The 27,286-nt window shown below is 43.7% G+C and overlaps 1 protein-coding gene across 4 annotated transcripts in view; it reads right to left on the bottom strand.

The window, feature by feature from the left end:
* GTF2IRD1 (GTF2I repeat domain containing 1) overlaps positions 1-27,286 on the bottom strand; it is a 74,438-nt gene that overhangs the window by 32,795 nt on the left and 14,357 nt on the right. For 3 of the 4 annotated variants that reach the window (XM_072978442.2, XM_072978440.2, XM_072978441.2), the window contains 4 exons: positions 7,671-7,799; positions 4,346-4,487; positions 1,212-1,358; positions 299-482 (listed from right to left, as the gene is read on the bottom strand). In XM_072978442.2, coding sequence (XP_072834543.2) covers positions 299-482; positions 1,212-1,358; positions 4,346-4,487; positions 7,671-7,796 — 599 coding nt within the window. In that variant the 5' untranslated portion in view covers positions 7,797-7,799. Of the gene's footprint in view, positions 1-298; positions 483-1,211; positions 1,359-4,345; positions 4,488-4,888; positions 5,653-7,670; positions 7,800-27,286 lie in introns of those variants that run through there. The other variant, XM_078378912.1, reaches the window with a different exon arrangement.

Below are 27,286 nucleotides of genomic sequence, written 5' to 3' on the forward strand. Positions count from 1 at the left end.
GCTTTGATCCCTTTCCCCCCTACACTTGCTAAGCCCCACTTAGATTTCTTAATTTTGGATTAGAAAAGTGGGGGCGTCTTATACATGGGGGGCATCTTATACACGGGAAAAATACGGTATGTGGAATAGATGGTCTGGGAGAAAGAGAATGCAGGGACTTAAGATCTGCCCCTGGGTTCTCGGCAACCACCCCCCCAAAAAAAGCTGGGGACCCACAAGTCAAGACTCAGCCCATAGAGGACGCTATTGTTCTCCCTGGCAAAGGACTCGTTCTCAAAGCTGATCTCTCCCTCCTTACCTTCTTATCCTGAAGCGTATGTTGTGGCTGTGCTCTAAAATGGCCATCAGAGACTTCGCATCGTATTCAGTGGGTTTCCTCAAGATCAGCCCGTCCGGGAGCCCGACCACGGTCAACGAGCCGGGCTCTTTTAAGAACTTCTCGTACGGCAGAGGGATCACACCGCTTTTTCCCAAGGCCTCACCTGTGACGGGGGGAAGAGTGATGAACTGGGAAGGTATACCAAAGCAGGTTCGGAAAAAATGGCTACAAACGAGAGTCGTTCCCGGGTTCCACCGGTGGTTGAGCACAGCCATGTGGCCAAAAAGCGGTATTGCGCCTACTAGAATAATCACCATCGGGTGACGTCATCAGACCAATCAGTGTTCATCTGGCCTTACAAAACCTCTCTTTCCTGATTCTGTCTTATAAGTAAATGTGCTTTTTTTTGGCTTTCAGACCTGCCAAGCGTTGAGATTTTCGCTTTTCTCAATCGCACTGAGCACCTTGCTTTTCCATTGCCGTTCTAACTGAGTTCTGGACAGGCCCAAAATTCAAGCATGTTTTGGCCTGCATTTTTGAAAAACACACTTTTTTTTTGCAAAGTCTATTAGGTTAACCGGTTACATGTAACAGTTATTTGTAACTAATTATTTTGGGGTCTTAAGTAATGTAACAAGCACTTACAAATCTACAGGATGCGCAACCATGGGCTCAAGGTGCAGGACGCCAGCTTTTAAGCAAATATCAGGGAAAACTTCTTAACTGTTAGAGTAGTACTACAATGGAAGCCCAGGACCTTGGGAGACCGTGAGCCTCTTCCAACCCCAGGATTCTAGGACATCAACATTCAAGGCAAATCAAACCTCCCCACCCCACTTGAGCTGAAAGCAATCTCAAACGAAAACAAAATGGAATCACATCGGTGGCTTACTATAAAGCACATCGAAGACTTCCTCCACCATCTTCCTGAGGAGGTAAACGTCTGATCCCTGATCCGAGGCGATCCGCGGAATGGTTCGGCCAAAATCCTTGACCTTCCTGTGGCCATCCAGATCTTGCTCTTTCCTCTGTTGGATTCCTTCCGGTGGGGTTATAAGCGAAGGAGGAACAGAGAAGAGACAGGGCAATTCAGGGGATGAATTCAATGATTTGGGACAACCTCTGCACAGATTCATGTATTCAGGGTAACAGCATGCAAAACATGGAATTTCATAAAAGATAAATGAGATGAGCAGTAATAGCCAAGAGGCAGAGAAGGGGAGAGCGATGGAAATCCTTTGAAAAGCAAGGAAGGATCTGTACTGAAAATGATTACCTAGTGGCCAAAATCTTGTAACTCAGTGTAACAGATTGCACCAGAGTAGGCCCACTGAATCAATGGGGGTTGAGTGAGTCAATTCATTTGTACATTTCATTGATTCAAATGAGTCTAACTATGACTTACTATGCTACAGAACATTGCAATTAGAGTAGGGATTGAGTGAATCAACAACTCTGTACATTTCATTACTGCAAATGGGTCTACTCTAACAATGATTTACTATGCTTCAGTAAGTTGCAGTTAGTTTAAACCTGTTTGAATCAATGGGGATTTAATGAGTCAACCCTTCCATACATTTCATTGATTCAAATTGTTATACAACTATGACTTACTATGCTACAGTAAGTTGAGGCTAGAGTAGATCCATTTGAATCAATGGAACTTAGAGAGGGGGTGACTCAGCAAGTCCCCATTGATTCAACGGGCCTACTCTAGTGAAACTTACTACCCTAAGCAACAGGATCTGAGCCAGCATAATCATTGTCAATGACAATGGATAACAAAAACAGCAAAACAATAACAACCAACAAGAAATTGCATTTCGTTATAATTAATTGCAAAAATTGTCAAGGGGAACCTTTACCTTTATAATTAATTGCAATTAATTTATTAACCATAATGAACAAATAATAGCTATAAAAAGGATGATAGCCTCCTATCAGTATTAATTATTATATTTCAAAAACTGAGATTCTGGTCTGCAGTGACACCTGTGTAACTTGAAGTTGTATAAGCGTTGGGAAAAAAAACGCAGCACAACGGACGTTAAGATCCACAAAGCAGTTCCACAGGTGCACAGGGCAACACTTGTTGCACAAGTGCACAAAAATTATGCACAATTATGCAATCAAATGATCTGAGTGTAGCACCCTACACACGTCCATAGGCACACCTTTCTACTGTGTCAACGTCAACAGGGCTTCAGCCAGAATTAATTCATTATAATTCATTTATTCTCTTTTAGTAACTTGATTTGTTATTAACTGATAACAACAAATAGTAATATCATCAATATGACATCAGTTAACAAATGCCAACGCATACTAACGTGATCAACAATAAACACACCCTTCAAAATCAAGTATTTGTGCTCTATTTTCTGCAGGCAAACGGCATAGGACAAGAGAAAGAGACATATGAATTTGTGTTTCTAAGTCTAAACATTCGAGTGTTCATCCCAGAGTGAAAGAGAAAATGAGTGAGGAAGTATCCATGGAAGCACAAATATGTCAGGTATCTATGTGTTTGTACGAGTGTTTGCAAACACCGAATGTTCACAAATAGATTAGACTGGGGGTGAAATTTACAGCTGGTGCACATACGCACCGGATAATCCCAGTTATCTTTGACCTTGACAGGCGAGCAGGGCTAATATTTGCAGGAGAAAGCGCTATTCTTGAGCAGTTCCACCGAGGGGATTAAGCACAAACAGCCTCTCTGCCGGCATCAAGCAAGCAAGCCACTGCATGGATAGAATCCTAACAACATTTGGCTTTAACCGGCTTTCTCCCCAGCCAAGGCCTAACTCACACCCGTAGGGACGGCACACACCATAAAATATACACTTCAGCATGGCCAGTTGCAGGTGGAACAATGAACTCTAAGCTTCAGATCATGCACCGCAGTGCCTGTAGGGGGCAGCGGAGGCCTTGGGCAGGGATGTTGGCAAGTCTTTGGGTCCAAGTCCCAAGTCTGAGTCTTTGGTCCCAAGTCTGAGTCTTTGGTCCCAAGTCTGAGTCTTTGGTCCCAAGTCTGAGTCTTTGGTCCCAAGTCCCAAGTCTGAGTCTTTGGTCCCAAGTCCAAGTCTGAGTCTTTGGTCCCAGGTCCCAAGTCTGAGTCTTTGGTCCCAAGTCCGAGTCTTTGGTCCCAAGTCCCAAGTCTTGAGTCTTTGGTCTCAAGTCCCAAGTCCAAGTCTTTGGCCCCAAGTCCCGAGTCTTTGGTCCCAAGTCCCAAGTCTTTGGTCCCAAGTCCCAAGTCCAAGTCTTTGGTCCCAAGTCCCAAGTCCAAGTGTTTGGTCCCAAGTCCCAACGGCTCAAGACCAAGGATGGAAATTCAAGTCATAGAATCATAGAATAGTGAAGTTGGAAGGGGCCCATAAGGCCACCAAGTCCAAACCCCTGCTTGGTGCAGGAATACAAATCAAAGGAGATCTGCCTTTGTTGGAGCACTTGCCACCTCTTGAGGTCACTGATTCTGTTGTTGTACTGCTCTAACAGTTAAGAAGTTTTTCCTGGTATTCAACCAAAATCTGGACTCACGGTCAAGTCAGATTTAAGCCACACTGGCAACTCAAATCAGACTGAACTTTTTTTTTCAACTCATGACTTGGAACCCACCCACTCCTCCTTTTTTTTCCTGGGGGGAAAAACCTGTTTTTGATAAGGGTTCAGATTTGGGTCTTGGAATTTGAGACTAGGCATTAAAGACTCAGACTTGAGACTTGGTACCAATGACTCGGATTCACATTTGGGACTCCGACCCAAAGAATCGCAAACATCCCCGGATGGTACTCCTGAAATGGGGAATGATGGGGCTTGTAGTCCAGAAAATCTAAAATGCCCATCGCTATTGCCTACCTGCATTCTTGCAGCCGGGTGAGGCTTAAACAAGGGATTTGCCATCAACATGTCCAGCTTGGCTTCAGATTGACTCCAATTTGAGTTAAACATGCAAGGAGGAAAAATCTGATTTCTCACCCGCACCATCTCCCAGCCTTGCTAGAACAAAGTAGACCCGATGCTTACTGCAAAATTTCTTGAAATCTGCTTGGACCTCCTTTCTCGTGTTCATGAACAGCCTCCCCTTCTCCGAGCCAACGACAAAAGTGTTTTCATCGTGGACAGCGATGCACGCAACTTCCGCGTTGAGTTTAGACAGTGCCGAACACTGGACCAGAAGAGAAAGCAAGACACAGCCCGTTGAAGTCAAAAAATGCATTTTTATCCTGTTGTTGGTTCCCCCCCCCCTTAGTTAGGTAATATTCAAAGGATATCAGAATCGCAGACTAGAAGCGGCGTGAGGGTTATCGCATCCACCCCAGGAAATTAAGAACTAAACCATCCCTGACAGGCGGGCCACCCAACTACGTATTTTTCGCTCCATAAGATGCACCTTTCCATAAGACGCACCAATTTTTTAGGAGAAGAAAACAGGAAAATATAATCTGTTTTCTTTGCTCCATAAAACACACAGACTTTCCACCCCCGTTTTGTGGGAAAAAAGTGCGTCTTATGGTGCGAAAAATACGGTATGTTCGAAAACCTTTCACACCACCTTCTAAAGTCTACCTTCAAATTCATTTGACTGTCGGAAGGCTCTTCCACGCTTCCCCCTCCCTCTTTTTTTGTCATCTCAATCGGTTTCTCTTAGGACTTTTTTTAAAAAAATCACAAAGTTGATTACAGGGAAACCAGAAGTCTTTTTTATTCCCCCCCAAAAAGAATGATGTTCATGCAAATGATTTTCTTTGTCCTACGAGATAAGAGCAGCCACGTCCTTCTGGGGAGAAGCGGCTGGCAGAACGCGAGGGATGATCAAAACCGCCGATTCCGACATAAAGGTTAATCGAAACCACAATATGTATTTTTAAAGATTCACTTCAAAAGCCCTGCCTGGCGCTGGATGTGAGGGAGACATTTTCACTGGAGTCCTTGAAGAGGCTTCCCCCCCCACAAAAGAAGCTTAAAGTAACAGTAGCTTCCTGGACCATATTCAATTCAAACCAAGTTCATAGCCGAATTTCTTGCATCAGTTCCCACCCAGAAGCTGTGTTTGCTGGCCGCCATCCTATGATACTTTCCTCCCAGGGTTTCCAGAACCCTGATCATCCTTCCTGCCCTCCTCTGAACTTGCACCAGTGGGTTGGCCTCCTTCTTGAAGCGATGAGGACCAAGCCGTGATGAATAAGGGGGGCACCAGTACCTCATAGGATTTGGAGAATATAGTTCTGTTAATGGACCCAAAAATCGCATTTGCTCTGCAAACATGCTGTGACATCACAGCCATTCAGCCAATGGCTGGCGATCCCTGAACACATAGGAAGCATGAGGGCCCCCCAGCCTCCACAGAAAAATCATCTGTAGAACTCAGGAAAGTGAAGAATCTTTGAAAGTAGGAGAGCCACAAACGTTGAGGATGGGCGGCCAAGTCAATTCTGGGTTATGGTGATCTTACCCGGGGCCTTCTAGGTATCGAATGCTCAGATGTGGCTTCCCATTTCCTTCTTTTAGCCTTGAGACTGCAAAGTTTACCCGAAGCTACATAGGCTAGCTTTAGAATCATGGAAAACAGTGGTGCCCCATATAGCGACGATAATCCATGCAGCAAAAATCGTCACTATACGGATTCGTTGCTATGGGGGGGGAAAGCCCATAGGAATGCATTAAAACCTGTTTAATGCGTTCCTATGGGCAAAAAACTCACCGTTATGCGAAAATCCTCCATACGGCCGTCATTTTCACTGCCCGGTAAGTGAGGAATCTGGGCAAAAACACAGCGAGTGGCCATTTTTTTTTAACCTGGCGGCCATTTTGGAGCCACCGATCAGCTGTTCTAAAAACATCGCTATGCGGAAATCGGTAAGCGAAACAGCTTACCGATCATCGCAAAGCGATGTTTTACCATTTAAAACATCGCAATTCGATCGCAAAAACGATCGCAAAAAATCGTCGATATGCGGATTCGTCATTAAACGAAGCGCTCGTTAAGCGAAACACTACTGTATTTGAGTTTGAAGGGGGGGGCTATGATTGACTTGGAAGGAACCTATAAGGCCATCGCGTCCAACCCCTTGTTCAAGGCAGGAATCCAAATCAAAGCAGATCTGACCAAGGGGAGTTCCAGATTTCTCTTGAATGCCTCCAGTGCTGGAGTGCTCACCCACTGCCTGAGGTCATAGGTTCCGTTGCTGTACTGCTCTAACAGTTAGGAAGTTTTTCCTGACATTCAGTCGAAATCCACCTTCCTGTCATTTGAGCCCATTGTTGTGTTTCCTGCACTATGGGGCTATGTTGGAGGCTTTAGGCCACCCAGAACCTCCTGCTTCTAAAGACCAAGGATCTTTATGGATTAACCTCCTCAAAATGGTGGCAGCGGCAGTGAATGTTGAGTGGAACGGACTTCTTTGATCAGGTCAGCGTAGGGACACCTTGATGCAACAAGAATACAAAACGTGGCATGTGTACTTTTCTTTCTGTACTTACTGGTGACCTTCATAAAACAGATTGCAGATGTGTTTTGTCCATCTCATACAGATGTAAACCTTGGTCATGCTGGCTTGGATTTCAGGAGTTGAGAGCTCACAAAATACATGTCCCAAGCTGCATCTCCACCTCATACCTCATGCGGTGTAATGGGCAGATTAGATCTCAAGAGACTCGGGTTCAAATCCCCACTTGGCCATGGCAACTCACTGGGGAACTGGGTAAAAGCACTCCTTAAACATCTCACTTACCTTGAAAGTCCTGTTAGGGTCACGATAAGTCAATTCCAACTTGAGGGTGTGCAATATACATTTTTCACCCAACCTTCTGCATGGAAATCCATTTTTATTTACCGCTGCCTTTTAAGAGGAAGACTGCATAGGACAAGGACTGACTCCCTAAAGCAGTGGTCCCCAACCTTGGACCTCCAGATGTTCTTAGACTTCAACTCCCAGAAATCCTAGCCCACAGAGGTGGTGGTGAAGGCTTCTGGGAGTTGTAGTTCAAGGACATCTGGAGGCCCAAGATTGGGGACCACTGCCCTAAAGGAACCCACGTGCTTGAGGTTACAAGAGTTGAGCAGGGCGGCTGAGATCATTCTGGACCTTCTGGAGATCACTAATGGATAGGGCCGGCTTGCCAGCACATAACAACCACCTTTTTAATATTCTATAACTAGCATCTTACTGCTCGTTCCCACTAAGGTAAACCCATTAAATCAATGGGATTGACGTAAGTGTTGACATCGACCCACCATCCAGCCAATGCCAGAGCGGCTCAACTGGAATAGGATGCTGGCCTATACCTGCTCCTCTCTCTCCGCCGAAATAAACCACAGATACAGTCCAGCAAACAAACAGAAACTTACCATGGAATCTAAGGCAGATACTAAACTGGTGATGACTTCCTCTTTTTGAGAGAAAACCAAGTGCCACTGGTCAGGCCTGGAGTGGTTGGGTGGCCCGTCGGAGAGCTTCCCCAGCAGCGCCATCATCACCTGAAATCAAGCCGAAACGAGAGGAGAGATAAGATGCAAGGGGCATCCACTTCTTGAAAAGACAGTGTGGGACAGGGGTCAGTGCATTGCGCACAAGAGTTCAAATCACCACTCAAGCTGTGAAATGGATTTGGGGGCCAGTCACACACCCACAGCCTGGCCTACTTCACAGATTTGTTGCAAGAGAAAAATAGAGAGCAGAGCTATGCTGTGCTCATTTTGTATATCCTATTGAGATCATTGAAGAAAAGGTGACATGCAAGTATAATAAATAAACAAGGAGGTGGGACTTGTAGATTAAGGCCTCTCCCATTCCTTAATGGCTATAGCATCCTCTTTTATTTTTTGTGTTAAAGATAACACGACTCATTCTTATTCTTACTAACAGACTTATTCTTGTTATTCTTATCAACAGACTTATTCTTGTTGTTCTTACTAACAGACTTATTCTTGTTATTCTTATCAACAGACTTATTCTTGTTATTCTTACTAACAGACCTATTCTTGTTATTCTTATTAACAAACTTATTCTTGTTATTCTTATCAACAGACTTATTCTTGTTATTCTTACTAACAGACTTATTCTTGTTATTCTTATTAACAGACTTATTATTGTTATTCTTATTAATAATGAGGACAAGCAAACAGAGACTCCAACAAGACAAAACAGAAGTCTTGTTGTTGGTTAAGAAAAAGGAATTTAGGATTACAGGGACTGGGATAAAAGCTCCTCTGGATGGGGTTGCATCGCATCCAAAGGACCAGGTTCACCGCTTGGGAGTGAGTCTTGGATCCACCTTGTATTTCTGATCATCAAGTATGGGTATAAAAGCTGGACAGTAAAGAAAGCTGACAGGGAAAAGATTGATTTGTTCAAAATGTGGTGCTGGAGGAGAGCTTTGCACATACCCTGGACAGCCAGAAGGATGAATGAGTGGGTCCCAGATCAAATCAAGCCTGAACTATCTCTGGAGGCAAAAAATGTGGAAACTGAGGATGTCCCCCTTTGGGCACATCACGAGAACACAGGATGCTTTGTAAAAGACAATAACGCTGGGAGAAACTGAAGGCAGCAGGAAGAGAGGAAGACCCAACGCAAGATGGATTGAATCTCTAAAGGAAGCCATGGGCTTGAGTTTGCAAGAGCTGAGACGGGCTGTTGAGGCCAGGATATTCTGGAGAGGACCCCTTCATTGGGTCACTGTAAGTCGGAGGCAACGTGACAGCTCATAACAACAATGTACTTTGCCTGAGGTTATTTTTGATGAATGTTTGGAAGCTACACCCAGACCATCACTCTGAAGAATCACACACCACCAGTCCTGAACCGGCAGCAGAAATTTCCAATTTGCTTCCAAACTCAATTCAAGCTGTTGGCTTGATCTACAAAGCCCTAAATGCTTTACAGCCCGGATATCTGGAAGCCTGCCTCCTCTTCCTGCCCAGGACAGCCTCTGTGTTCCATATCCACCAATCTGAAAGCCTAGGTTCATGCCTAGATCAGCCCGGACACGATCCGTAGCACCATGTACATGATGGAATCCCCTCCCCAGGGAAGCCAGTCTACCTACATCTCTTTTAAGTGTCTGATGGGCAGCTAAAACTTCAGAATCACTTTCTAGAATATACTTTGGATCTGCCTTTAAGCAATGATTTTGCTTTGTTTTTGTTTTGTTTTTAAGTGTTTAACCTGTTCCTAACCATTGCAATCTCTCTCTTATAATAATGTTAAGATTAATTAATATTCACGTTATTCCTACCGTTGTTATTCTCGGCCAGAGGTCCTTACACCCTTTACAGGATGAGCTTCAATGGAAACAGATCTGAATATCAAACAGGCTTTCGACCCACTGTTAAATACCCCTTGACTTTCTTACCAACCAAGAAATTAGATTTTAATGCCATGTATAAATATTTGCCATGTTATCTCTCTCTCTTATGTCTGAGGAGGTGGATTTTATTCACGAAAGCTCACATTAAAATATAACAGGTAGTATTTAAGATGCCACTGCATTTTTTTTCATTTGTTGTTCTTAACTGTTAGAGCAGTATGACAATGGAAGCAACGACCACAGGAAGTGGTGATTTTTTTTCCAACACTGGAGGCCTTCAAGAGAAAATTGGTCAACCTTTTGTCAGATCTGCTTTGATTTGGATTCCTACCTTGAGTAGGGGGGTTGACTCAACGGTCCTACAGACCCCGTCCAACTCTATTATTCTACGATTCTATTTCATTTTTATTTTTGTTTCAACCTATAAGGCTTGTACAGGCTAACACGCCTACCTCTCCCACATCCCGTCTCATTTGCTCCCAGGAAGTCTTCATTCTTTATAAATTCAACAATAATATATTTTTCAGGCTGCTTGAAAAATACAAAAGGCTGCATCTCCACATCTTCAGAGTCAAGCATAAGAAGTGTATTGGCTTGACGCCTCCACTAGAAACCTCACCAACGGATTCCAGTTTCATAATTTTATCCACAACCAGTTCAGCAGGGAGGCCAATCCCTCCTTAAAAGATCTGGATTCAATGTGAATGTGGATGATCCACAAGACACTGAGCGCCGGTGCCACGGATCCTGTATACATCCTCTACAGTCTGGTTTGCTATTGCTTGGCCTCGCATCAACCCCTCAACGGAGTGAGGGGAGGAGTTCCAGCATCTCCAGATATTACCACATCTGCTCTCCAGGCCTACTTCCTTTCAACAATTACCAAATCATGGCAGTTGTGAGCCAGATGTTTATCCGTTTCGAACCCAAACGTCTTGTAACTTTTAAAACTTCTTCTTCATCTTCAACAACCTCTTTGGTTTTGCGGTGTGAGGAAAAGCTAGCCCAAATCTTGCAGGTCAAGGTAGAAAGGTGACAGTCTAACCTTCTTCCTTGGAATGGTAGTTTTCCACAGGCAGGGAATAATTATTTTTTAGGGATCACTTCGAAGCCGCAGCCCACAGATCTAAAGCACTGCAGTCTAGACGTACGTTTTACTGCCTCAGTGAAAAGACAAGAGCTCTGTATAAAATCACAAAATAATTGAGTCGGAAAGCGCCTATCAGGCCATCGAATGTAACTCCTAATAAATGCAGGAATCCAAATCAAAATAGATCTGATAGGTGGTTGTCCAATTGTCTCTGGAATGCTTCCAGCGTTGGAGCGCTCACCACCTCCCGAAGTCATTGGTTCCATTGTCGTACTGCTCTAACGGTTAAGAAGTTTTTCCTGATATTCAGCCTTAATCTGGCTTCCTATAATTTGGAGCCCATTCTTCCATGTCCTGTACTCTGGGATGATCGAGAACAGATCCTGACCCTCCTCTTTATGACTACCTTTCAAAGATTTAAAAAATCCTGCCGTATCCAATGACTCCCCCACCACCACCGAATAAGATATTTTATTACGCTTCAACATCAGAGAAAGCATATAGATAAGGAACTAGCGAGCAGTCATCTCTCCCAGGTAAAGGCAACCAAATAATTTTTTTTTCCAGGATCCAAAAAAAAAAAAAAACCACACAAAGATAAAACCCCAGTGGATGAGACTGAGACGCCTATCTCATTTCCATTTGCCTCTAGGACACGTGAAATTATGGCGTGGAGGTAAACAGCTCTCCTTGGCTGTTCTTCTCCAGGGGAAAAACACACGGCTTCTAAACCCTGAGATTCTGTTCATTTCGAACGGCCAAAGAAGAGAAGCATTTGAGAGTTCAGGGAGCCCTGCGGACCAGACAATGTGAGGGACACAACCACAGCAAGTGTACTTCTTCTGAGTTGTGTTCGTGTCCCTCAACACAAGCGCACCAATCCAGAGTTTCCAGGGACCAGATGAGCGTGCTTTACGCCAGATCCTTCCCACACATGAAAAGAGCAATACACCAAATTCTCAGATGAAGAAAGCAAGTCTTCCGAGCCTCTTAAGGTCCCCAATGAGATGGTTGCACAGAACTCAAAAGGTACTTGAGATGAAAGCTAAACTGGGACCAGCAGCTGATCCAGAAAAAAGGGGGAGTTGGGAGCATGTATATAAAGTCACTGGAGACCATTAGGAAGCACCTCCACTGATAGGAAACCTTGACCTCTGAGCGCCCAGCCTGGAGGCAGGCAGTGCATCATGGCCTCTCCCAATTTGAAGAGACCCTTGTCCAGCAGGCCGAGTCAAAGAGGCAGTCCCGAAACCAGCAAAATCAGGGAGCTGGACAGGGGACAGATTGTATTTGTCTTCCGTGTAGAAAGGTTTGTCACTCTTGAATTGGCCTTCTCAGCCACACTAGATGCCGTTCCAAGTCCTCTATTCACAACACGTTACCATCGTCTCTCGAAACTGAAGGATTCCTACCGGAGACCAAGGCCAAGCTCATCCACGCTTTTGTATTTCCGACTGTGTTTTCCATTCTTGGGTCTCCCATTTCTTAGACTGATTTTTTTCGTTCTCTTTTAATATTTGTCTACATATTGCCCTTAGCTTTAAACACTGTCTTTTAATGATGTTAATTCTCATGGTCTACTCCTTGTTCGAAACTGTCTACTCCTTGTTTGAAACTTTCAATGCCGTCTTTCAAGGTTGTAAGCCGCCTTGGGTCCTTCTTAAGGAGAAAGGTGGTGGTGGGGATATTTTAAATAAGTAAATAAAATAAGACAGGCATGAGAAACAGGCTCTTCAGGAGACGAAAGAAGCCTCGGATTTGTAAGAAGGGAAGACTTCATTAAAAGTGTTTTTTTTAAATGCAACCATGGCAGGAAGGGGGTGCAGGCTTTTTGGCTATTATAAATATCGGGAAATGTTAGGAAAAACTTCCTAACTGTTAGAGACAATGGGACCCACAACCTTGAGAGGTGGTGAGCGCACCAACACTGGAGGCTTTTGAGATAAATTTAGACAACCACCTGGCAGATATCCTTTGATTTGTATTTCTGCATCGAGCTGCGTTTACATTGTGAAAGCAAAATCAGAGCTGGGCAGTACTGTAAGTACATGTTACTTTCTGTCCGCTTCGACATGTTTCTTTGGAATTGCCAAAGAGCCGCCTATAAAATGGAAAACGAAGTTTCTGGCTCTCAGAAGTGGAGGGGGGAGATGAGCAGAATTCTGATGTGATGAAAGTCTTTATAACTACGGGCAGCAGAGCGTGGGTGCAGGATCAGGGGGGCCGGTTTTAACTGATCACAAGTGGAACCCATGAGCCAGATGTGTGACGCTGCAGCAGAAAAAACAAATGCATTCTGACTCTTCAAGAGAACATGGCCAGGGGCATCTGGTCTAGTCCAGACGGAGATGAGGCAGGTTCTCCCCAATGCTCTGTCTCTCACTCAAAAGAAGTGGGATGGGGTGATAGTTAAATCCCCTGAATTTCCCGGTTGTCAAAGTATGTGCAAGAAACATAAAACAAAAGCAAAAAAGGATAGAACAACCTTCAGAACACGGCCAAAGAGCCCGAGAAACCCACAACAACAACAAAAAAATGGATACTTTTTCATAGTTTCATTTCCTAGCTTATCTTTCTTCCCACTCCTCTCCATGATGGTTTCCATTTTTCATTTGCTAATATAGCATAGGAAGCATGAACAGAAGTATAGTATTTAAATCTCATGAGGTCCTAGTTCTATTCAGCACTGTATTGTGTGTCCAGTTAGGGACACCACATTTTAAGAAGGATACTGACAAACTTCTACTGACGTCCATCTTAGAAATGATCTAAATGCTCCACCAAAGTCCCAGAAGCCCAGAGGTTGAAAGGTGAAAATCCAGATAACCATCCTGGTCAATTAAAAAGAAAGTCAAGATTCTAGCTCTCAGTGTCCTCCTGAAACCCATTAGAAGCTTTTTCAGATTGAAAAGCAATGAAACCATAAACCACCCAGTTTGAAAAACCTCTCCTAGATTGTCTACAACTGAGGAAAAAACTGCCTGAAGAGAAAGGTCTTTGCCAGCTTGCGGAAGGCAAGTGAAGATGAGGCCAGCCTGGCTTCCAGTGGGAGGGAGTTCCACAGTCCAGGAGCAGCCACAGAGAAGGCCCTCTCCCGGGTCCCCACCAAGCACGCCTGTGAGGGTGGTGGGACCGATGATCTTTAGCCTTTCCCTCTGAAATTTCACCTCCTTCTTTCCCAGTTAGATAAAGGGTGAAATTCAGAATATGCCCCAAAGAGGAATCCTATGATAAACCACACTATCATCTATCATTACATTCACAAAGTGGGCAGGGCCAGCTGAAAAAGTGCAAAAGTTAAAAATAAAATGAGCTTTCAAGATGCCTAAAGGTTTTTCTTGGGCAAACTTATTTTTGAATTTTTTAAAAATGTCCCAGTAAACGTATAGCTCAGTCTTGCGCTTCGTTGCTAGGAATGGATCGCCTATCTTTTTTTGTGTGTTTGGGAGAAATAATGTTCCCACCCGGAGACGCCTCTTCTCTCTCCAAACGCGCAGGACACATGTTTTAAATGCTGTTAAGCTTCCCAAGGCTGCATTTAAATTCTGAATCTCTGGTTCCTCCTCCCTTTTTTAAAAAAAAGTCAGCTGGGATCTTTTAATGCTCCCATTCAGACTGAATCAATGTTTATCAACTACCCTTTCAATTAAAAAAATAAATAAATTAAGAGTTCTTTTATGCACAGGAATTTCTGATCCCCTTCAAAACCAAAGATCGTCTCGAACGCTAATTCAAAGCAGCTCCCGACCCGCCTTAACTTTCATTTCTGCAGGAAATAAATAATTGGTCCCATATGCCCGTTAAAAGCGGCGAAGCCACCAAGAGCCAAAGGCGGGATCCGTCAGGTGAGGGCAAAAAAAACACGCTGCGATTCAAATGCACGCTTTGACTACCCGCATATTTTAATCCCAACTTTTCATCAAAGAAAAAATAAAGTTGTGAGAGGGAGGGAGGACGCTTAACTTTCGACAAAAAAAGCTGAGGGGAGGAAAATGGCCTACATCCTCCAGCATCTCTGGTCACAATGGAAAAAAAAATCTTATTACTAGAAAAAGACAGGGCTGTTTGAAGTTCAGCCAAGAAGCAATTAAAGATTAATCTCCCCGTTCTCCTCCGCCCCACACAGACACACACGCACACTGATCCAGCCCCAAAGTCAGTAACAAAGCTCCTATTGATTTCAAGGAGGGCAGGATTTGACCTTCACCGCAGACACGCTGAGCGGGGAGGGAAGAAAACCACCACCGCCATTTTTCCCCCAAAGAAATACCGGCACCATCCCGGCCACCCGTTGGGGGGCAATTATATAATTGACCTTCGGTCAACGGCAGAGGTTGTCCGGCGACACAACGCCACGGAAAAAAAACACACATAATCCTGGTGCTCGCTTCCAGAAGCAGGCCAGGTTCGGCAAGCAAGATCAACACACCCTTCCATCCATGCACAGGTCTTGAGCTGGATTTCCAAACCCAGTTCACCGAACACCTCGGTTTACCTGCCGCAGGCCTTAGCTTTTCCTTACCTGTCCCAGGTATTCGGGTTAATATTCTCTCTTTTAAGGCTGACAGCGAAGACACTGAAATAGTTAAGAGATGTTGTAGACTTTGGTTTGGTCATCAATCCAAACGGGAGACTGCAGCCACGAAATCTGAAGACCGAGACTCCGATGGGCAGGAATGAAGGAATTCGAACAGATCAAGTGTAAGGATGGACAAGACAAGCAAGACTATCGAATCCAACCGCCTGCTCAAGGCAGGAACCCAAATCAAAGCAGATCTGACTGACGGCGGTCCAATTTTCTCTTGAATGCATCCAGCCTTCGAGCGCTCGCCACCTCCTGAGGTTATGGGTTCCATTGTTGTACTACTCTAACAGTTAAGAAGTTTTTTTTCCCCTCTGATATTCAGCCTGTAAAGCTGGGCCAGGTTTTATACAGGCATTGGAAGATGATGGCTTCAGCTCCTGGAAACGGTGCCCGTCAGTATTGGGTGGGTGGGTGGGTGGAAACAGGAAAAGAAGCCAAGGAAGGTTTGTAAACTGATGAAAAGCTCGTACCAAAATTACGGGCCACCAGCCCAGAACTGAGAAGGTTACTTCAAAAGCATCCGAAGTCAGCAAGAATCTTTTAGGTAACTGATGATGCTGCAGAAATTCTGCCGTTGGAAAACCTTTATGCCGAGGGAGCAGTTACACGTCTGTCCTTTCATATCCAAGGAAACCATGCGCCCATGGAATATCCTTTTAACACTTGGTTAAATGCATTAGTTCTTAATCTCCTCGCTTTTTTATTTACATTCCTTTAAGAAAAGCCTGTAAAGAATTGGAAGAGAAGAGGCAGGCAAAGACCTTTCTCTTCAGGCAGGCTTTTCTTAAGTGACGTATCGTCTAGGTTTTAAAACAAGGTGGTTTGCATTTTGTCGCCTAAGATGTTTAATATTCTGTTATTAATTCATTTAAAATTTGAATAATTCACTTTTTTTTAGCTATAAGGTTGTGTTTGAATGCTCTAAACGGCCTTTCTTTGGAGAAAGGCGGGACAAAAAGATATATTTTTAAAAAATGAATATTTCCTGTGCCAGCTACCACTAAAAAGATCCCCTTGAACCCCTTTTAAAAATATCTGGAAAACATTAACTGTTACACTAATAAAGTAGCTCATTCTGAGTTATGAAATAACTTTCGAATGGTAGGTTGGCTGCTCTCTCATTGTCTCATCCCTCTCAGTAACTCATGACAACAATGGTGTGCAGAATCAGGCCTTTTATGTGGTTCTGGACTACTATCCCCATTATCCATCACCAGCCTAGACCACAATGAAGGGTTATGGGAAATGTAGTCCAAAACCTTGGCAACTACCTATGTTTCCTGCAACTTGCTATTTCCGAGTGAACGGCCAAGTCACAATTGGTGGAGACTGTAGGCTCTGATGTCCGTGGGGTAACGGATCTGCTCCGGGTTTGAATCCGATTGTTACAGGAGTTTTCCAAGATGCTACCATTTATCCCTGAATAAGTTCAGCACCTTGGAAAGCTCAGTTAAAGTTCAAAATAGGAAGCCACTGAGTTGGTGCTCTTCTACTCTAGACCTTTCAGAACAGGGTAGAGATTGATTTGCCCTCCATTGCACAAGTATATAAAAGCAGCTTTTGCATACTAATAAATACAAATGTGCAAAGGGCCCCAAGCCGGTCTATACCCAGCATGCCCTTTCATAGACACTTGAACCCAATCCTTATCCAGGCCTGTAATGGTATTGTGCATTTCTGTTTTTTTGTTTGTTTGTTTTGGTTTGGTTTTTTGCAAGGATCCCATTTCTATAAATGGGAAAAGGCAAGCGGGCAGAGCCAGGTCATAGACTGAATGGTGCACGCAGGATAAATGGGCATGGAAGACAAACTGCAGAGCTGGGCATTCTAGATTGTCCCCTGTCTTTTTTTTTCAGCTGCTAGAAGAAAATCCCAGTTGGCTTCCTACGGAAGTCACTAGGAAGGGAGTGAGGGAGGGCTTTTAAAAGGGCAATGGGCCCAATCATTTTTTTAAAAATTCCTACTTAAAGGGGCAATGCAAGCAGCTTACTCTTTTCTACACTTCTCCTCCTTTCTCTCTGTCCCCACCTTTCCTCTTCCCTGGATCTCTGATAATGGGAGTTGCTTGAGAAAGACAAATAACTACCAAAGAACTCAGAGTATGAGGAGAAGAGCCTGGTAAACCACATTTAAGAAAACAAGTAAAGTTTAATAAACCACACTTGGATTTCAAGCTCTGTTGAGAAGTGTGAGAATTTGGGTGTGAATGAGAGATGCATATGTGTGTGTTTTCTCAACCACTACAATAAATATTAGAGGAATGGATTTTCAGTATTCGTGAAGTATAACCCTTATAATTTCCCATCTTGGGAGTTCTATCTGACTTACACACACCTTACAGACACCTAAATGTAGCTCACCTGGGAGTAAAGGCCTCAACAGGAAGTCTTAGAAGCCCAACTCGGCCTAGTTCTGGCTCCCTTCCTGTTCCAAAAGCTCCCAGCTAGCACTGGGGCAAGAGCAGAAAGCCGGGATGGAGTCCCGAAATTTAATTTATAACTCTTTGATTCAAGGGAGAACTATCCAGAAAAAAAGTCATTTGTGCTTCTTTTTTTTGAATAGGGCCATCAGCAGTACAAACACGTTTCTCCAATATTTATCGAAAGCTTCGGGACTCTTAAGCCCTAGTGAGTCATGGCTCCCCAGCTGCCATCAACAGAGAGGGAACAACCAATTTTCTTTACGTGGAGAGATATTTCATTTCTGTATTGCAGTGTTTCATTTATTCATTCCTTAACTAATTAATGAATCGGCCCGATACCCTTGAGGCAGAGAATTCTAAGCAAATTAGGAAGCCTGAGGTTTCGGAGGGCAGACCCATAGCCATTCAGGTGGAATCAAACTGCTATAACGGTGCTGCGTGGACATATTCTAAAACCAGGGGAGGTAAAAAATAAAGGCAGATGGCTTTTGCAATGGGGTTAACAGGTGATGGGGAAAGAAGCAGTTATTTTTTGATTTCGGGAGGATCTAGAGGGAATTCAGCTCACTCAAGACTCTGCTTCAGAACGGATCCTGCTCCCTGGGGCTCTGTGTTGCTCCTGGTGATGGGATTTGTGTGTGTGTGTGTCTGAGAGAAAGATCAAAGACATAAATTCCCTTGTGTGTCGGCTAAGCTTTCTAAACACCCAAATACACAGAGAGAGAGAGTCATTTCCTCTCTTATTCCGGATCCATTTTAAGGGGAATTGGAATGGAGTGTGCAAAAAAGCTGATTTTGCTGGCTGGTTTCTGCAGCCACTGAAATATTGTCTGGGGACAATCACATTTAACTTTTTGTCTTCGCAAACCGATTTTTGCTAGACGACGATTTTGACAGCTCCCTCCGCGCTCGCAAAACAGGTGTTTCTGGGACCTAAGCTTCGCAAGACAGCGATTTAAACAGCTGATCAGCGGTTCGCAAAGCGGCTTTCCTATGGCCTATCTTCGCTAGACAACAACGATTCTTCCCCATTGGAACGCATTAAACAGGTTTCAATGCATTCCAATGGGGAAATGCTTTTCGCTAGACAATGATTTCGCTAAACAGCTATTTCAGTGGAACCGATTATCATTGTCTAGCGAGGCACCACTGAAAGGCAGTCCTACAGAGGAGGGGAAGGATCAGTTCTCCACCACCCATCTCGGGAGGTAGTGAGTGCTCTGAGGCTGGAGGCATTCAAGGGAAAATGGGACAACCGTCCACCAGATCTGCTTGGATCTGGATTCTTGCGCCGAGCAGGGGGTTGGACTGGATGGCCTTACGGGACCCTTCCAACTCAATGATTCTCTGATGTTTGTCGTAGCTTTGGGGGAAAGCAAGAACGGAAAAATGTACAGTTTTCCTACACAGAATAACGGTGCGAGCACAGATGGAAACAGATCATGATCTGGACCGCCAGCGGAGCAATCCAATCCAACGCATTTCCTGGCCATCACATGACATCAAGGGAAATGCGCTCCGGCTGGACTCCAACCGGTGCCTAAGCAGGACCTATATAGGAAGACACAGCCACAACCCCGCTCAACTACAATAAACCGCGGCAAATCTGCCTTTTGCCTGAATTTCAGAACCAAATACTCTTCGTCACAATTTTACAAGTTAACAATCTGACATCGATCGTAGAAGTTCCACCCAAAATCGCGTCCCCCTTCTTGGCTCTGAGGAGCACGTGCCCCCTGCAAAACTTCAAATCCTTAACTGGGAAAGGGGTTTTATTTTTTTGGGGTGTGTGTGTTATGTGCTCAGATTGCAGTTCAGCCGGTTCAGGAGCCTAAAATTAGCAGGGTGCATTAGCAAACTAAGCCTGTCACATTTCATCAACAGGCGCATACTCCCCCACATCTAACTAATCACTAAGACTGCTTTCTGGACTCCCTTGAGAAGCTGTTAAATTCCTTGCCAATCAAAACGCACTCTACAAAGTCACAGAGAACACACACACACACACACACAGAGAGTATTGAAATAGATAAGCGTAACTGAATAACTCAGGGAAACAGACAAGGGAAACTCTAAAACAGAGAGAGATGGTGATGTTTTTAAGAATTAAGCATCCCGGAGAAAGAGAACAGAAAGGCTGAAATTCTACTGCACTTGGCGTAGCCTAGTGCAATTATGCAGGCCATAGCTACGCAACAGGATTTTTTTTCCCAAAGAAGCATATTTATTTAATTTTATTTATTCAAAATATTTTCACTTCACCTTTCTCCTTTAAAAGGACCCAAGGTGTAGGATCTGGGTTCATTCAGAGAGAGAGAGAGAGAGAGAGATGTAATGGTTAGAGGGGCTTCCCCCAAATCGGCAGTCTCTGGAAATGCTGAACTATAACTCCCAGTATCCCTAGACATCACAGCATCAGGTTGGAGGTGTGGGAATTGGGAATCCCCTCAATCTGATGTGCTCCAAATTCAAGGATTGGAGGCTAAAGAGTCGAACAGTTGATCTTGCTTGCCTTAGCCCGCCTTTCAAGATGGTTGTGATGATAAAACTTAGGTGAGGTTCTCAACCCGAGCATCCGTTTAGAATGTCATTGTTCCTTATCATTTTGCACTGGGACTTTATCACTTTTAAATGCCACCATGTAACATACTGCTGGATAGCTTAGTGGTTTAAGCATTGGTTGGGAGTTCGATTCCCCACACTGCCTCCTTGACAGGGGCTAGACTAGATGACCCACAGGACCCCTTCCAGCTCTGCAGTTCGAAGGTAATTATTATTATTATTATTATATTTCTCCTACATTATCCATTTCTGAATTTGAAATTTTTACCCTCCCAGGAAGTGGTTTATGGGGCCAAAGACCAGCAAACAAGGAAGGAGGGGAAAGGAAGGGCTCAAACATGCTTTCATAATCCCTGTCTTATTTATATCATCTTTTCAGCCCGACAGCAGTGACAAACTGCAGCAAAAAAAAAAAAAAAAAGCTGGAGTATGTTATTATTTTTTTTCCTGTGAAGAGGATGTTGGAAGAAAAACAAAACCAGGCAAAAAGTGGTCAATTCTTCTTCTGCTGCTTTTTTTTTTTTTAACAAGTGGGGGAAAGAACTAATGGAGATCTTTCTGAAGAACTTGTCACAACAAAGGGAAGGAGCAGCGAAAAATCAACACAACACAGTCTCCCTGAGGAAACGGTGAAGGCAGCAGGCGTTATTTGTTGCACCTCTGTTTTATCATTATTGTAATCATTCCGAAGGCCCAACGAATCTATGAAATGGGCCACAACGGCTCACGGAGAGACCCGAACCCACCACCAAATTGTTATTATTAGTAGTAGTAGCATTCAAAAAACTCCAGGCACAGCTAACAGTATAAAAACACTGACTGGTATTATATAACAGATACAAGTTTTAACCAAAAACTGAAGTGTCTGTTAAATATTATTATTATTATTATTATTATTATTATTATTATTATTATTATTATTATTATTATTATTATTATTATTATTATTATTATTATTATTATTATTATTATTATTATTATTAAGAGAAATATTGAGGAAGCCAAAAGATACAATTTGGAAACTCGGCTTCCGAGAGATGCCAGTCTTGACGTTTCCGAACCACAAATATTCTCTTTCTCTCTCTCTCTCTCTCTCTCTCTCTCTCTCTCTCACACACACACACACACACACGCTTGCGTGAGCAGGGTGGTTAAAAAATATCATCCTCAATCTTAATTCCGGGCCCCCTGGTGCCTATGGCAACGGGCCACCGTCGCCTAGGAAACTAATCTCGCGGTATTTGAACAATGCAACCCGAGCGTCTAATCTCCCCCGTACACTGTAAATCTTTATTCTCGCCCTGCTTGGCAAGAACGAGGGGGGGGGAAGCAATATTAAAAGGCCTGGGTTGTTTTCCACCTGGTGAGGGACCTCCCTTAACTCACATCGTATACGTGTATGGGGGATTTTTGGATTTACAAAGAGAGGCCAAGCGACCCCATCGTGATGCGTCTGGTTTCATAAGCAGAAAAAAAATGTGTTCTCTCTGGGAGGCCATGATTAGCCAAAAAGGAGAAAAGTTACTTTTTTCCGACGGTTGGCTTCCGGAACCGCCTGCTGGCGGGAGGCTTCTGATTATTCAGCGTCGAAAAAAAGGAACTTGACGATGACGGAAGAAGCTTGTTTTCAAGTGTGGTGGTTCGGAAGTTGGGTAGGAGTCCGGAGACCCGGGTTCAAATCCTCACCCACCCATGAATTTCCTTGGGTAACCTCTCTTCTCTCTCCCTCTTAGGCGCTCCTACCTCACAGGGGCCTTCTAACGATGTAACGAGGAAGACGAGAGACACTCTGGTTGGTGGAGGGAAGTTCGATGACAAATTTCATAAATGCACTTTTATTATTCGTGTGGCTCTCTGCTATTGTTAAAAAGCCTAGGGGAAAACTCACAGGACTCTTTTTAACGGGGTCTGAAACTTCATTTTGTGGCTTGCTCCATCGCAGTCTTGAATTCAGGTTTTGATCTGCCCTACGCAGCCAAAGAGCAAACTCCTTCTTTGAAACTGGCCCGGATTATTATGTATATTTGTATAATTTTACCCCACCTGTTTACAAATCCATAAAACCAATATGTACTCTCACACACAACCTGGCAAAGATAATGAAAAACATTAATTACAATTTTCCAGCTGGCAGGTTTGACCACTGGCATCCATTCCCTCTTACTAATGAATTTGAATTATTTTATTTAGAAATTGATTTCTCCCCCCCCCCCAATGGGATAAGTTATTTTTGCTCTAGGCTTAGTGCCTTTGTGGGATATGAGATGTTTCAGGAGTGGTTGAGGACTGCTAACCTCCAAGGAGTTTCCAGATATAATGAAAGAATCGAACCCTGGTCTCTTATATCCCACTCTGACACTCTGCGGACTATATTGCTCTCATGCGGATGCATATTTACATAGATATCCATGCCAACCAATCCAGTGGGAGTTAACACCCAAACAAGACCTATTCCAAAGACAAATCTTGTGTCCATTATCAGGGTTACACCCCTGCGGATTACAGCCCCAGAATGTTTCTTAAGCCAAACATTTCCTGACACAAGAAAACTAGTACAGTGGTGCATCAACTTACAAACGTCTCGACTTACAAACATTTTGACTTGCAAACAGCTCCGTTCGCAAAATTTTGCTTCGACTTGCGAACGGAGCTTTGACTTATGAACGAAAAAACCGTGGGGGAGGTGGGGAAAGCGCGAAATGTGGACTTAACCGTTGGCCAGCAAAGAGGCTGCTTGTCTGCTACCTCGCTCATCCCAGCAGTTAAGTGAGTGGATATGGAGCGAGACTTCGGACTGCCTGTTACTGCCTGTTACTGTACTATATGGACAGCACTTTTTTCGGCTTTTTTTTGGATTTTTTAACTTTCTTTTTTAAAACAGAGAGACTGCCTGTTCTGGGTGAGTAAACTGTACAGTATTTACTGTACTGGGTTTTTTGGGGGGGTTGGTAGCTTGGGGGGGTTAGGGCTAGGTAGGGGGGGTTATGTTTCTGTGCTCTGATGGATCTTGCAGTGTGGGTTTTAAATGACCAAATACAAGACGGACTGGCTTCCTAAAAGCCAGCAGGACTGAGTTTACAAGAGCTGAGCAAGGCAACTGAAATTGTGGAAATTGCTCATTCATAGGGTTGGCCAGGAGTTCGAGGCAACTTGACAGCAGCAGCAGCAACAACAACAATGACTTTTCATGAATCAATGTCCTATCCCACTGGTTCTTAACCTTGGGTTACTCAGGAGTTTTGGACTGCAACTCCCAGAAGCCTTCACCACCAGCTGTGCTGACTGGGGTTTCTGGGAGTTGCAGTTCAAAAACATCTGAGTAACAAAGGTTAAGAACCACTGTCCTATCCGATCGTCTGCTTGTTACTCTCCTTTATTTAAAAACAAAAAAATGTTTGGAACTGATAAGAGAACTGCATGAAACATCAAGAAAGTCTTATCAAAATACCCCTACAATGTCCTCAAATGCCCCCAAAATGTAACTTTTGAATGGAACCAGAGAATTTACTCATGGCATTCAGGAATGGACCGAATCCCATTATGTCTTGTCCGCCAGCTTAAGTCCACTGGCATAAATCTCAGCAGTGAATTGCTACTAGTTTAGAAGTCAGGGAGCACACATGTCAACAGCACAATTGCACAACAGGAAACACAACCCACATCTGCAGCAGCTGTAATTCCCCAATGATATTTATGCCAATGGACTTCAAGCCAGTGTCAGCGTTCAACTAGATTCTGGCCTGTAATATTATTCTTACTTGTTGGGTTACTTTTAAAACATCACTTCATCACCCTTTTGTTACCTCCCAAAGTGAATTAGTCAATTACTTGTAAAGTTAAATATTTGCAATTACTTGTAACTAACTTGTAAGTAATCGCACTAATTTAATTAACTTTTAATATAATTAGTTACATTATAGTTACATTACAAGTAATTCCACTGCTTCTAATTCAAGCTCTCTATCAAACCTGGGCTACTGAAATTCAGGGATAAATTAGACTGCTGAATTCTAACGGCAGGACTGCAAAACGCACTTTTCTCCCAAGGGGGGAAAATGGAGAAATAAAATAAATACGTCTTGCCTTTAAGGAAAAAAAGAACGACACCAACAGCCAGGAATTTGGTATGCCAATAAAGTCAAGTTAATCGCATCCCCGCCATACTAAACGGCTTGCCGTGCTCTCAACCGCACTCGTATCTTATCACGTCTGATTTGCATATCGTATAAATATTTATTTGCTTCTTATCCTGCCAAACAACCAAAAAAAGAGGAAGCCTTCCCTTCAGGAGAGAGGCAGAGGAAGGATAAAAATACAGCAGAAAGGGAGCAGCGACTCTAATCAGAAATTGCAGCCTTTAAGAAGCCGAAAACATGTCTGGCTTGGAAAGGAAGTGGGTACAAGTATTAAGAAGCCATTCCTGTTGCTATAAATCTCTAACCGTCATTTTTCTTCCTGGCCTACAGGCTCAAGACGGGTTGCAAAAAATGGACCTTTTCCCCCTTGATTCTTGTCCCGTTTTGGCTTCACGAGGGTTTTTTTAAAAAGCTCTGGGGAAAGTAGCCCGCCATGCAGCGAAGGCACTCACACGACCAACATAACCCCCCCAAAAAAAACAGATGTTTGCCTTCGACAGCTATACAGTACACAGAAACGTGCAGACGACGCTGCGAAAAAAAGATCAATGATCAGAATCGAATGACTGGCCGATAGTCTTTGCGACATGAAATCCCTCCAGCCTTAATAGCCAATTGCTGCTCATGAGCAAGGTGCTGGCTTCGTTCCTGGACACGCACCGGACTGTGCACGCTCAGGAATGCGACCAGCACCGTGCTAATGAGTGGCAATTTGCTGCCAATAATTATGTTATTTTTCTTTGGCCAAATGTCAATCAGCAACAGGAATCTGGCCAACATGTTCTTACGATTATAATGCACCATGACCGGTGTGTGGGGGGGAATTATACGGCCATGAGACTTTTCCCATGAAATTGAGGGTGTGATCCGGCTGTGCTTTAGTTCTGCCAATAGAGTCATCCTCCTGCAACTTAAATATTCTTAGCTGGAAGTAATGTAAAACCCATAGGATGGATTTTATTTTTATTCTGACTTAACGATCGGTTTCTAACTTTTCCTCTCCCTCCGCCTCTCCAAAGCTCTAAATATGAAACCAGAAGAGGCTAAGCTCAGAGAACGAAACAATGGCCCATCTAGAAATCACTTAATAGACCGTGAAGCAGAGCAAGAAGACTGAAGCATCATCGAGTAAAATGGGGCTACTTGGAGACAGGACAAATGTTCTGTGACTGTGGAGAAGTTCAATCAAGGCGGAATTAAACACACATGCCATTTATGCCCCCATTCCGTGGATAAAAGATCTAGCAAATGGCTGAGAGAGTGCTATAGAAGTAGACCATTTCTGGTCAAAAATAGTCCAATTGACTGATTTAATTTGTTTTTGATTTTACCTGTTATTTCCTATATATTATTATTATTATTATTATTTATTTATTTAATTTATAACCCGCCTATCTGGTCGGTGAAGACCATTCCCCAACAGAAAAGAGGAGTGTCAGCTGTCCCCTCCAGAGCCCACGACGGAGGGATATGAGAGACGACGTCTATACTGAGAGCCGCAGCAGCCCAAAGGAGAGGAGAAAAAAGAGCCGGAAAGAAGAGCAAGAGGAGGAGAAAAAGAAAGGAAGGAAGGAAGGAAGGAAGGAAGGAAGGAAGGAAGGAAGGAAGGAAGGAAGGAAGGAAGGAAGGAAGGAAGGAAGGAAGGAAGGAAGGAAGGAAGGAAGGAAGGAGCTGATGATGGGTGGAAGGAAGGAAGGAAGCTCCCTGCATATAATAAACAGCCAGAAAGTGAATAAAGATCATACTAGTTTTGCACGTTAAAGTCAATATTGAAAGAACAGCTTTCCCCCCCCACTTTCTCTCACTTGTCAGCTTTTTTTCTTTTCCTGTTAAAGAAGTACGCAGCTCTGAACCTACTGGGGGGGGGAGAAGCTGCTTTCTACCAAGAGTGTGGGGGGGGGGAGCCTAGCCCGGAGACCTCCGGCTATTTTGTGGCTCCCGGGTATTCCTCCATCATTAAATAAAATTTGCAAAAGAAAGACACACACGCACCTAACATTTACTGTCCCCAGAAGGCTCATGAAGCTGAGGTTTTCCAGTTCTAAAAAAAAAGGACGCAGGGCCACCCAACCAGAAAACTAGCATATTATCCAGAAAGAATACAGTACATGATGCCGATTCTGCTCACAACTCATACTGTCCAAGAATTAGTCTCAGAAGGCTGGCTTCAATCCAGCTGTGGTTAAATCCAGCAGAGCTTGAAACCTTTCACAGCCGCAGGGGTCAAGCAGGCTGGGGATGCTGAGATTTGTAGTCCGAATCGTTCCCCACCCCCCAAGATCTGGCCAGGATTCTTGCGGATGGTTTCCAAACTTCTATGTAAGGCAGAGTTCATACCCCACGATGGAGAAGGATTGTTACTTTGAAAAAAGTAATTAGTTACAGTTATACATCCAAGGCCCAAGGAAGTAACTAGTTACTTTTACAGTACTTTGAAAGAAATTATTTACTTTTTTCCTGGGAAGTAATTAGAAGAGTTACTTTCTAGTTATTTTTTTTTAAAAAAGTATTTGGATGATAAATTTGACCTCTCTGCCGCATGAAACGGACATCCTTCTCATCTAATTTGTTGCTGCTTTGAGACTTCCAACAGAAGACGAGACAACAACACGGAAAAGAGGACAAGCCACCCCTTCAATCCATTTGATATTCCTCAAGCACCATTCAATGAAGCCGTAGTCCTGTAACTATAACAGTAACTATAAAGGGAAGGTGGCGATGAGAGTGGTGGTAACCCCATTCTGGATTTTAATCTGAGGTTTCAAGCAGCCAGTGGATACAAATCAGCACCTTGGATAGCTCTTGTATAGTTCGGACCTAAACCCAGAGCGGAAATACTCCTCCAGAAAAAAAATCCAAT

Source organism: Pogona vitticeps, chromosome 7, assembly GCF_051106095.1.
Source record: "Pogona vitticeps strain Pit_001003342236 chromosome 7, PviZW2.1, whole genome shotgun sequence".
NCBI classification, from domain to species: Eukaryota; Metazoa; Chordata; class Lepidosauria; order Squamata; family Agamidae; genus Pogona; species Pogona vitticeps.